The sequence below is a fragment of the Hordeum vulgare genome, chromosome 7H (genome assembly GCF_904849725.1).
Source record: "Hordeum vulgare subsp. vulgare chromosome 7H, MorexV3_pseudomolecules_assembly, whole genome shotgun sequence".
Taxonomy (NCBI): Eukaryota; Viridiplantae; Streptophyta; class Magnoliopsida; order Poales; family Poaceae; genus Hordeum; species Hordeum vulgare.
The window spans coordinates 167,373,122-167,385,050 of record NC_058524.1 but is presented as its reverse complement, the minus strand read 5'-3'; the positions used below and the strand labels follow the sequence as shown (position 1 = coordinate 167,385,050).

The 11,929-nt window shown below is 41.8% G+C and overlaps 2 protein-coding genes across 4 annotated transcripts; both read right to left on the bottom strand.

Annotated features, from left to right (window-relative positions):
* Nucleotides 1-5,068: 5,068 nt before the first annotated feature.
* LOC123408877 lies at nucleotides 5,069-6,904 on the bottom strand. Of its 3 annotated transcripts, none has more exons than XM_045101913.1 (2): nucleotides 6,342-6,904; nucleotides 5,069-5,425 (listed from the first exon to the last, which is right to left on the bottom strand). In XM_045101913.1, the coding sequence occupies exons 1-2, from the start codon at nucleotides 6,879-6,881 to the stop codon at nucleotides 5,366-5,368; spliced, it is 600 nt and encodes a 199-aa protein (XP_044957848.1). In that variant the 5' UTR covers nucleotides 6,882-6,904; the 3' UTR covers nucleotides 5,069-5,365. The 3 variants fall into 3 exon arrangements, 2 of the variants coding, with proteins under 2 accessions (XP_044957848.1, XP_044957847.1); XM_045101912.1 differs by having other exon boundaries at nucleotides 6,347-6,899; XR_006612799.1 differs by lacking the exon at nucleotides 6,342-6,904 and adding an exon at nucleotides 6,051-6,333.
* Nucleotides 6,905-10,433: 3,529 nt separating this feature from the next.
* On the bottom strand, nucleotides 10,434-11,677 carry LOC123408560. The gene has a single exon (XM_045101641.1). It carries the CDS (start codon nucleotides 11,675-11,677, stop codon nucleotides 10,535-10,537), a length of 1,143 nt encoding a protein of 380 aa, XP_044957576.1. The 3' UTR covers nucleotides 10,434-10,534.
* Nucleotides 11,678-11,929: the final 252 nt, after the last annotated feature.

Here is an 11,929-nt window from a genome sequence, read left to right as displayed (position 1 = left end):
AAGTCTCCAATAATGAACGTTGGAATTTTTTCAATGGAGTTGATGCTATGAACTTGAGATTGTTTCTTTGGAAAATGTACCGTATGCTCATTACCATTGACATGAAAAGTGACATTGCCTTTATTGCAATCAATAACAACCCCTACAGTATTCAAAAAAGGTCTACCAAGGATGATCGACAAGCTGTCGTCCTCGGGAATATCAAGAATAACAAAGTCCATTAAGATAGTAACGTTTGCAACCACAATAGGCACATCCTCACAAATACCGATAGGTAAAGCAGTTGATTTATCATCCATTTGAAGAGAGATTTCAGTAGGTGTCAATTTATTCAATTTAAGTCTATGATATAAAGAGAACGGCAAAACACTAACACCATCTCCAAGGTCACATAAAGTAGTTTTACCATAACTTCCTTTAATGGAGCATTGTATAGTAGGTACTCTGGGATCTCCCAGTTTCTTTGGTATACCACCCTTAAAGGTGTAATTAGCAAGCATGGTGGAGATCTCAGCTTCCGGTATCTTTCTTTTATTAATAACAATATCTTTCATGTACTTAGCATAGGGAGACATTTTCAGAATATCCGTTAATCGCATACGTAGGAAAACGGATCTCAACATTTCGATAAAGCGCTCAAAATCCTCATCATCCTTCTTTTTGGATGGCTTAGGAGGAAAGGGCATGGGTTTCTGAACCCATGGTTCTCTTTCTCTACCATGCTTCCTAGCAACAAAATTTCTTTTATCATATCTTTTATTCTTAGGTTGTGGGTTATCAAGATCAACATCAGGTTCAGTCTCCACATCATTGTCATTACTAGGTTGAGCATCAACATGAACATCATCATTAATATTATCACTAGGTTCATGTTCATTACCAGATTGTGTTTCACCATCAGAAATAGAGGTATCATTTGGGTTCTCATGAGACTCTATAACAGGTTCACTAGCAGCATGCAAAGTCCTATCATCATTAGTTTTATTTTTATTAAAAAGACAAGGTACATCAATATTATCTCTCTGAGATTCTTGCTCAATTCTCTTAGGATAGCCCTGAGGATACAAAGGTTCCTCAGTCATTCTACCACCTCTAGTTACAACTCTAACATCATGATCATTGTTCTTACTAGTAATCTCATTGAGCAAATCATTGTGTGCCTTAAGTACTTGTTCTACTTGAGTAGTTACCATGGAAGCATGTTTACTAATAAGCCTAATGTCATTAACAGTTCTACTCATATATTCACCCAAGCGATCAAGCATGTAAGCATTATGCTTCCATTGTCTACTAACATAAGCATTGGAATTTTCTTGTTTAACAACAAAATTATCAAATTCATCCAAGCATTGGCTAGCAGACTTATTATAAGGAATATCACCTTCATCAAATCTACGAAGAGAATTTACCTCTACTACCTGTGTAGGGTTATCAAGACCATGTATTTCTTCAATAGGTGGTAGATTCTTAACATATTCAGCTTTAATACCTTTTTCTTTCATATATTTCTTTGCCTCTTGCATATCTTCAGGATTGAGGAATAAAATACCTCTTTTATTCGTAGTTGATTTTAGAGGTGGTCCAGAAATAGTCCAATCATTATCATTGTCAATATATTGTTCAATAGTAGTTCAACTTGTTCAATAGTTCGTTCCCTGAAAACACAACCAGCACAACTATCTAGGTGGTCCCTAGAAGTATCGGTTAGTCCATTATAAAAGATATCAAGTATTTCATTTTTCTTGAGAGGGTAATCAGGCAAAGCATTAAGTAACTCGAGAAGCCTCTCCCAAGCTTGTGGGAGACTCTCTTATTCAATTTGGACAAAGTTAAATATTTCCTGCAAGGCAGCTTGTTTCTTATGGGCAGGAAAATATTTTTCAGAGAAGTAGTAAATCATATCCTGGGGACTACGCACATAACCAGGAGCAAGAGAATTGAACCTTATCTTAGCATCACCCTTTATGAGAACGGAAAAAGCTTAAGAATATAATAGTAACGATTTTTTTCCTCATGAGTAAATAGGGTGGCTATATCATTCAATTTAGTAAGGTGTGCCACAATAGTTTCAGATTCATAACCATGGAAAGGATCAAATTCTACCAAAGTAATTAACTCAGGATTGACAGAGAATTCATAATCCTTACCAGTAATACAGATAGGTGAAGTAGCAAACTTGGGATCATATTGCATTCTAGTATTCAAAGATTTTTCCTTCCACCTGCATAGTAATTTCTTAAGATCATCTCTATCCTTACAAGCAAGAAAGTCCCTAGCTACTTCTCCTTCCATAACATAACTCTCAGGTATATTAGGCAATTCATATCTAGGAGAGCTAGGTCTAGTAGGTGAATCATAGTGTTCAGTTTCATCAGATTCAACAATATTATAAGTTTCATCATTCACTCTAGCAATTTGTTCATCAAGAAATTCACCAAGTGGCACAGTAGTATCAAGCAAAATATCATCATAAGCATCATGCATAGCAGAAGTAGCATCATCAATTACGTGTGACATATCAGATTCAGTAGTAGGTGGTGGTGTCACAAATTCAGTCATAACAGATGGTGAATCAAGTGCAGAGCTAGATGGCAGTTCCTTACCTGTCCTCGTAGTTGAGGGGTAGATCTTGGTTTTAGCGTCTTTCAGATTCTTCATAGTGATGAACAGATATAAATTCCAAGTGACTCATAGAATAAAGCTATGCTCCCCGGCAACGACGCCAAAAAAGGTCTTGATAACCCACAGGTATAGGGGATCACAACAGTTTTCATGGGTAGAGTATTCAACCCAAATTTATTGATCCGACACAAGGGGAGCCAAAGGATATTCTCGAGTATTAGCAGCCGAGTTGTCAATTCAACCACACTTGAAAGACTTAATATCTGCAGCAAAGTATTTAGTAGCAAAGTAGTATGGACGTAACGGTAACGGTGACAAACGTAACAATAACAGTTTTGTAGTGATCGTAACAATAGCAGCGGAAAAGAAACTTAGCAAAGACCAATATGTGGAAAGCTTGTAGGCAATGGATTAGCGATGGATAATTATGTTGGATGGCATTCATCATGCAACAGTCACAACATAGGGTGATACAAAACTAGCTCCAATTCATCAATGTAATGTAGGCATGTATTCCATATATAGTCATACGTGCTTATGGAAAAGAACTTGCATGACATCTTTTGTCCTACCCTCCCGTGGCAGCGGGGTCCTAATGGAAACTAAGGGATATAAAGGCCTCCTTTTAATAGAGAACGGAACCATAGCATTATCACTTAGTGAATACATGAACTCCTCAAACTACGACAATCACCGGAAAGAATCCTAGTTATTATCACCCCGGGGGATGCGGTTCATAACTCATAATAGGTGTCTATAATTTGCAAGATATGATCAAAAAGACACACACACACACACACACACACACACACACATATATATATATATTCATGAAAACATAACAGGTTCAGATCTGAAATCATGGCACTCGGGCCCTAGTGACAAGCATTAAGCATAGCAAAGTCATAGCAACATCAATCTCAGAACATAGTGGATACTAGGGATCAAACCCTAACAAAACAAACTCGATTACATGATAGATCTCATCTAACCCATCACCTGTCCAGCAAGACTATGATGGAATTACTCACGAACGATGGAGAGCATCATGAAATTGGTGATGAAGGATGGTTGGTGACGACGACGGCGTCAATTTCCCCTCTCCGGAGCCCAAATCAGACTCGAGATCTGCCCTCCCGAGGAAGAACAGGAGGTGGCGGTGGCTCCGTATTGTAAAACGCGATGATTTCTTCTCCTTGATTTTCTCTCCGTAGATGGGAATATGTAGGAGTGGAAAATAGGTCGGTGGATCCTTAGGGGCCCCACAAGCCCAGGGGGCGCGGCCTAGGAGGACACCGTGCAGGCTTGTGGCCTGGGGGTGGCCCATGTCCGGTAGATTCTTAAGCAAGTATTTTTTATTAAATCCACAAATATTCTCCGTAAATTTTCAGGTCAATCCGAGAACTTCTATTTCTACACAAAAATAACATCAAGACAATTCTGCTGAAAACAACGTCAGTCTGGGTTAGTTTCATTCAAATCATGCAAATTAGGGTCCAAAACAAGGGCAAAAGAGTTTGGAAAAGTAGATACGTTGGAGACGTATCAAGCTGCCATGCAAATAAAATTTAGTTAATGTTTACTCCAAAATGAGTAAACTGAATTAACTTTTCAATCAATATTGAGTAAACTGAATCATTTAAAGTAAACTACCTATTATTTTTTGCATAACTACCTATTCTTAGATTCGGTCACATGACTACCTATTTGTTTTACAATCATGCTCTTCTTTTACAATTTGAACAAACTAGATTTTTAAAATTGTGTGAGTTTTCAGTGGAACAATTATGATCCATTTTCCTATTTCAAACAATTTTTAGTAGAGTAATCTTGTTGTTGTTGACGGAGTATCAGTTTTACCTTGTAATTCGATGATAAAGTTTTACCCTTGTCAGCCTTAATGTTGAAGGTATCTTGAAGAAGCCAATTTTCACGTATAGAAAACAAAAACAAAAACCAAATCAGTGTATGAACATGTTGTCAATCATCAAAATCAAAATCAGAACCATACCAAAGTGGGAACTGAGAAATGGTGCACAAGGAACGACTTCAGAATGACGGTAGGGAAATAATCAATGTATATTGCGACTGTCAGCTAGTTGTTGATACCAGGGCCATTATAGAAGAAATGCAATTGGAAAAGGAAAGAGAACAAAAGAAGTAGTTACAGAAAGAAAAAGAAAGGGAATGATCAAGTGTATGTCTTGTGAATGCCTTGTGTATGTCATGTGTATTTGGGTTTATTTGATTTATTGGATTTATTTGAAATTAGTTGAATTATTGGAATTATTTGGAATTATTGAAATTATTTTGATTTATTTGGAATTGTTTGGAATTACTGGAATTATTTTGATTTATTTGGAATTATTTTTATTTATTTGGAATTATTGGAGTTATGAAAGCAAATGTCAATGCAAATAGGGACATCAAGTAGTGACCAATCCAATAAACATCTGAATCTAGTAAACATTGAACTCTTTGAATTTGTAAATATCTGAATTTACAACAGTATTTTACAAAATCTAAACATATCTAAATCTACTGAACATTTCAAACTTATGTCAGTTTGACAGCTCCTCTCAATTTGTTCCTATGCTGGTTCTCTTCTTCTTTAACTCCTCTCATTTTGTTCCTATGTTGGTTCTTGTCTTCTTCTTTGACTATAGTTAAAAGGCTAGCTAATGTGGGTCTTCCCCGGCGGCGAGACGACTGCACGCTCAATTGAGGGCCGTCGCCGCTGCTGCTACCTTTTCCACATGTGCAACCAGGAGCTGCTCCTTCCCCACCGCTGGTAGACTTGCCGCTGCATTTTTTGGAAACAAGCAATCAGTGAGGAGTTTTTGGAATCAATCAATCATTTTTTTGGAAACAATCGATTCAAAAAACAATCAATCTAGAAATATACCCGAGTGTATTTTGGAAACCCACAACTAAACTTTTGGAGACTACACATCTTATTGCAAATGTGAGTGAAGTTTGTGAGACTATGTTGTTCATAGCAAGATTTATGCAATGTTTATAAAATTACCAAATTTTTGTTTGTAAACTAGATGTTACTCTAGTGTTCCAAATTATCCCGTTGGAGGTCATTTTGATCGGTACTTTATCAAACCTGGTTACTTTGGTTCATGCAACATTACAACATAGCAGGATGTTACACACAACAGATACAAAGGATAATAATCTACTAGTCTCCTTTTATTTCTTTATGTTACCCAGGTTTACACACAGCAACTCAACATTCAACACCAATGATCTAATCTTATTCCCCCTTATTGGATCCAATGAAAAAACAGGATAACTGTGCTTCATCATATGCAAATATCTGAATATAGACCATAACAAAAGGGGACTAGTACACTTCCAATCAATTCCGACATCGAAAATGATCACCAATGATCTATAGAAAATTCTGATTGTATATTTACATGTGCATGCAGTTAAAATGACTCGAGACAAATACCGTAGGAGCTGAGCACACCAATTCAGATCCATCTCCCTGTAGGAGCTGAGAACAAGAACAACTGCTCAAATTCACAAGTCTCAGTGTAGGAACAGAGCCAAATTGGACACCTTTGCACTATGTTGTGCAGGATAAACCGATCTCTAATTCCATATTCAAATGGCATAATAACCAGGAAGAGATCGATCAAAAGAGATCGCATCCAGGTATAAAACTCAAGAATTTGGAACACAACTGCGGGGAGAGGAAGAAAGACCTGACCATGGAGTGAGGTGGGACTGCTGTGGGATCGGAGTTCCATGGAGGGTTGGAGGTCTTGAAGCTCCAAGTCAGCCTTAGGCGCCGGTGGAGTGGAAGCAGCAGTCCTAGACACGCTCGCCGATGGTCCTACAAGATCGAGGATGTACTCGTGCGTCCGGCATCCATGCACCTGTGGCCTACTGACAGGCGTCCGTGAGGGACGCAGCATGCTGGATGGACACTTTGGCACACAATCTTCGTGCATCGCCGCCACCCGCTGCCTCGCCCGTAAGCCATCCACAGAACAATTGAATTTTTTCTCCGCTTTCTCTCCCCTTTTGACGGTGGCCGGGATTTGTGGTGAGGTCGGCGAATCGACCGGCATGTCAGGGACTGGGCGAAGGTAGGGGAAGGAGGGGGTGCCGACAAAGGTAGGGGGAGGAGGGGGTGCTAACGAAGGTCGGTAGGGCAGAGACTTGCCGGGATATGGCCGGAGTTGGCTATGGACGGTGCCACGGTTGTGGCGGAAGGGGGAAGGGAAAAGGGGAAGCGACATGAGGGAAAGATAACTAAAGAAAGGGGCGCGGGTTGTGTCGAGGAAAACTAAAGGGGCATTTTGCAAAAATACCGTCGCAACAAGAGTTACTAGACAGAGTGAGTAAAAAAAAACATGTACATCTTTTTTTTTCTTTGCAATGTTTCCTTGAGGGCTGATCTGAGCCGGCGCGCCGGTCCAAACTTTCGGCCGGCCGCGCGCGAGCCGCAGGATCCATCAACCCCGCGTCGTCCGCATCGTTGGATCCGCATGTAACATTTTTTTCCATATGCAGCAAAATTTCGATGCGATGCAACAATTTTTTCAACGGTTGCAACATAAAACAAAATTTGTAGCAAAAAAAATATCTACGTGAGGGTAACAAAAAAACGAAGCTGATGGTGCGTGGTAGAAAAAATCAAACGTCGGTTGTAGCAAATATTTACGTGACGTGTATGAAACTTTTTTAGTGAACGGTTGCGGCAAAATATGATGCCGGTTGTAGCAAAAATTAACACGGTTGTAGCAAAAGTAAAAAAACATCGATTGTAACGAAAAATCCGACGAACTGGAGTTGCAATCAAACGTATATGCAGTTTTTTTTACTGGGACAAAAAATAGTAAAAAACGCTTGCAGCAAATATGACGTTGGTTGCAACATATTTAGACAAAAAATGTTGCATCCACTGACCAGCGAAGCACGCGGATGGAAAAAATGTTGCATGGGTCCACACGTGCGAGGGGGCGACATGCGCGTCGGTTCGGCCGGCGCGCGGGTGGGAAACGATTCCCTTTTTATTTGGAAAACTATTACCTCCTACCAGCTGATCCGCGCGATTGTTCTGCCGGCTGCTCGTCCATTGATCCTGCCTCGATCTGACGGACGAGATTGTGCCCACGCCCAACTGAGCAACGACGTAGTCATGACCGTTTCCTAAAAATGGACCGTTGTTTCAGGAAAATGGTCCTGACGCTGGGGCTTTCTGTTTCCTTAGCTACGCGTTCAATGGAGGGAGCTGGCGACAACGGAGGCGGCGACGGCCATGGACTTCAATGCCCTCTTGTACCACGAGTTCCACATGCTCTGCAAGCTTAACGACGTCTGCGCCAACATGATCAGCCTCGCCATGGTTGAGGCCCTCCAGTTCCTCCCCTCGGTGGTCAGGATCGACCAGATCAGCACCACATTCGGCCTCCCGACCCCAGGCAAGTCGGTGATTAAGTCAGTCCTCAGGGCCACGTTGCTGGTCAGGGAGGACCAGCAGCGCAGCTAGGAAGCCCGCTCCCGCGCGGCCGCCGCGTCTCGGTTTTCATCTCGAGAAGATCCGCAATTGAGTTTCTGCAACAACGGTGTTGTTGCGATTGACCGCGCAAAGCTAGTGCAAGTAGGCACAATGATGAGTTTCAACAACATGGTCTTTGTTTCAATAAATTGGAACACATATCTTGTTGCAAAAGTTTTCTGCAACCTGACCTTTGTTTGCAAAAAATTCATCTGCAACATCACCTATGTTCCAGAAAGATGAAGAAAAAAATTCTGCAACCTGACTTATGTTGAAAAAGTTTTCTACAACATGACCTTTGTTGCAAAATCTTCTTTTGCAAGAGTACCTCCAGTGCAAATGTTTCTGCAACATTACATCTATTGCAAAAGTGAAGAACTTCGTTCGGCCATTCGATCACACAACATCGGATGCCTCACGAGCCGGCTGATGTTTTAAGAAGTGCAGCCGGTGGACGCGTAATTTTTCAAACGACTGAGGTAACAGAAGAAAAATATGAATACCGACATGGGAAGCCTCTCGCCAAACCTGGTCATCCTCCTCTAACACCGATGATGCACAAATTGCATGAGTGGTACATGAATACCTGCCTGGATTCTGGGAGAGACACTATCTATATGGAAGTGAAACGAGAGCAGGAATTCATTGGAGGTCAAGTGATTTGTGTTCAATTTGTGGAGTTGTTTCAGTTATACAATCAACTGGCCCTCGACAAACAAATCGTGACTTCCTACTGTTTGTAAGTATTAATTACTTCTATAGTTAAGTCTCTAGCTCAGTTCATTCATTGCATGCATATATAATTATCCTCACTATATATGTTATGCAGATTGAAGATCGTCGAATTAAAAAAAGCAGGAATCTTTGATGTTGGGTTCATTAGCCCAGATTCCGTAAATGAATGGTCGGTACGACACGAACCCAAAGATATTGAGGACAACTTGCTAAAGTCGTTCCTTGTAAATCAAAACAAAAGGGAAATAGTCTTTCCTTACAACTCCAGGTGAGTGTTGCTGTCTTCTGTGTATACTTGGTTTTGCTTTACTCGAGGTTAAGTATAATGTAATTGATGAGTTATATATGCGTACGCAGGTACCACTATATTCTGCTATCCGTTAAGCTTGACGGAGCAAAAGTAACTGTCTTAGACTCGAGACGTAAAGATCCCAATTATTATGCGGACATGACTACAATGCTCAAGAAGCAAGTTCAGTCAATACCGGGTCCATATCGACATGCAACTTTCGTTAATTTCAATCATTTTCTTTTCCTGACAGGATTTGGAAGAAGTTCACCAATAAGATTCCCGGTCTAAAAAAAGAGTTGCAATTTACGCACCCCAAAGTAAGTAGTACTAGCTAGTTCCGTGCATCTCTAATTGATTCAAATTTTCATCAATATACCTTGTAAAGTGCTTGTACCAGGACAGTGGGACCGAGTACCGTGGATCCTACGTATGCGAGCTAATTCGTCTCTCGACCTCTGAGCAGGGGGGCATATCTGAGAAACAATATCAAGTACCTAAATACTATTCACAATTTTATTTTATATATTACCATCAATTGTGTTGAGTTTTATTCATATATATGCATGTATTGACCCCCTGCTTTAAATTAGATCTGGCAGATGCGGGATGAAGTCCTAACACATTATCGCATACGAGCAATTCAAGAGGAATTGGCGGGATTCTTTCTTTACCACGTCATATCTAAAGACGGAAAATACTATGTGGATTGCTGATTGTATCTTAGGTAGATGATGTTAGGGATTGTAAAAGATGTTATATATATTGTAAAAGATGTTATATATTGCAAAAAAAAAAATTAGGTGCTTGAAAAATTTGGTGGCCAACTGATATCTAAGAAGCTCTGTACAAAAAAAAGCAAATTTAAACTTGAATGCAGAGCATCTTTTGGCTCGTAAATACTTTTGACATGCAATCCTTTAATAGATACCCCCTCTGTGATCTAAACGATCTTCTATTTCTTTACAGAGGGAGTATAATTTTTGAAGAACAAGACAAGTGTTAGTTGTGGTCGTATCAGTGTGGGTACACCTCGCATTATCCACACCTTTTTGTTTTGGTTACCAAGGTGACACCCAATCAATTGACCTGCAAGTGAGTGTCTACTCTTCTACGTTAAGAAGTAACGCAATCCACACAATCCAATTCTTTCAGAGATTAACTGAAATCAGACATGCAATTCAACATTTAGAAAACAGTGTTCGTTCTTCATTATATCTCAGTCTAAGAAACATCCAAAACATTTACTTATCCTATTATCCTTCGTCCAAAAGCTTTATTATTTCACAAGTTGGTAAACATGACATTCAGGAGATTAAGCTGCTAAGTAATTAACCATTGTACCACCTATATCATAAACTTTTTTCTCATCTGCTCAACTTGGGAACAGGAGTGTAAAATCCCACAACTGGAATCAAATTACCATAGCCATAATCGTCGCATTCTTTGGCCTCATCACACACCTTGTTTGCATGCGCTGATTGTACTTGGATTGAGTAGACGCCAGCAGATGTGGTCACAACAATGACGTTTGCTCCCTCGGCAAAGCCCAACACATGGACTGGACATGCTCCATCCACTGGAGCACCATTTAGGGACAAACTTCCCAAGTAGATGATCCGGCTGGGTACCCATCGGGCATCAACCTCTCTTGACCACAATTGTAGATGCGGATTCAATTCTTCGACGAGTCCCAGTCCACCGTTCTCCGCAAGCATGAGGTTGCAATCAAATACATCCTTAGTGCTGCAGGAGTATGGTATATCGAACGAAATCAGCGTGTGCCTTGCCAAGTCATACTCCAAGATCATCCCACCATCGGACAAGAAGTAGAGCAGAGACCTCCCGACAAGCACACTGGAATAGCATGTGAAGTCCATGTAACACTCGCCATGCATCAAGGTCGGCTCGCCCCAGGCGTCAGTCTCCGACGAGTATATGCACGCCGACGTGACATACTCCTGCTCGACGGCGCCTTCGCGTATCTCTTCGTCGTCGATGGAGAAGATGAAGACCACGCAAAAGGGACCTCCGTGGCAGTGGCAATGGTCGCAGCCATCCGCTGTGCAGAACACGGCGGCAGTTGTGCGGCCACTCTGGAATGCCGTGGGCACCGGTATGCGCTGCCGGGCACCCGTGATTGGCTCCCACATAAGGAGTTCCTGGGTATACGGGCACTTGGGGTTGGAGAGGAAGAGGGCGCGCCCGTGGCGGCAGTCGACGGCCTGCCAGAGCCTGCGGTCGGGAACGGCGAGAGAGAATGGCGATGAGGTGGCGGGGATGAATTCGGGCATGTCCTCGTCGTACCAGTCGTGCAGGAAGCCGAGCACCGGGGGTGCTCGGTGGTGATCGCGGAGGCGGCGGCTGAACCCGCGGTGGGAGACGACCTCGCTCCAGGACTTGCAGACGAGGGAGGCGCGGAGTAGGCTGGCCGGGTCGTCGGGCGGGATCCGGATGAGGATCTCTTCTACGAGCTCGTCCGGGAGTGTCCGCCGTGGTCCTGGTGCCATGGTGGCCGCTAGTTTTGTTTTCTTTTTTCTGAGGTTTTGGTCCAATTCACGATGCCGAGCACTTTTGCACGACGACGACCGACGCAAAGACTGAGGCTGACTTCTAAATTCTAATAGATCCACCGTCGTGCAAGGCTTAGTCTACCCCCGTCGTGCAAGCCTCGTCTAGCCCTAGCTTAGTCTACCCCCGATCTATTCTGTCATAGCTAGCTGCCACCAATACACATGGGGTATATATATAAGTATAGCTAC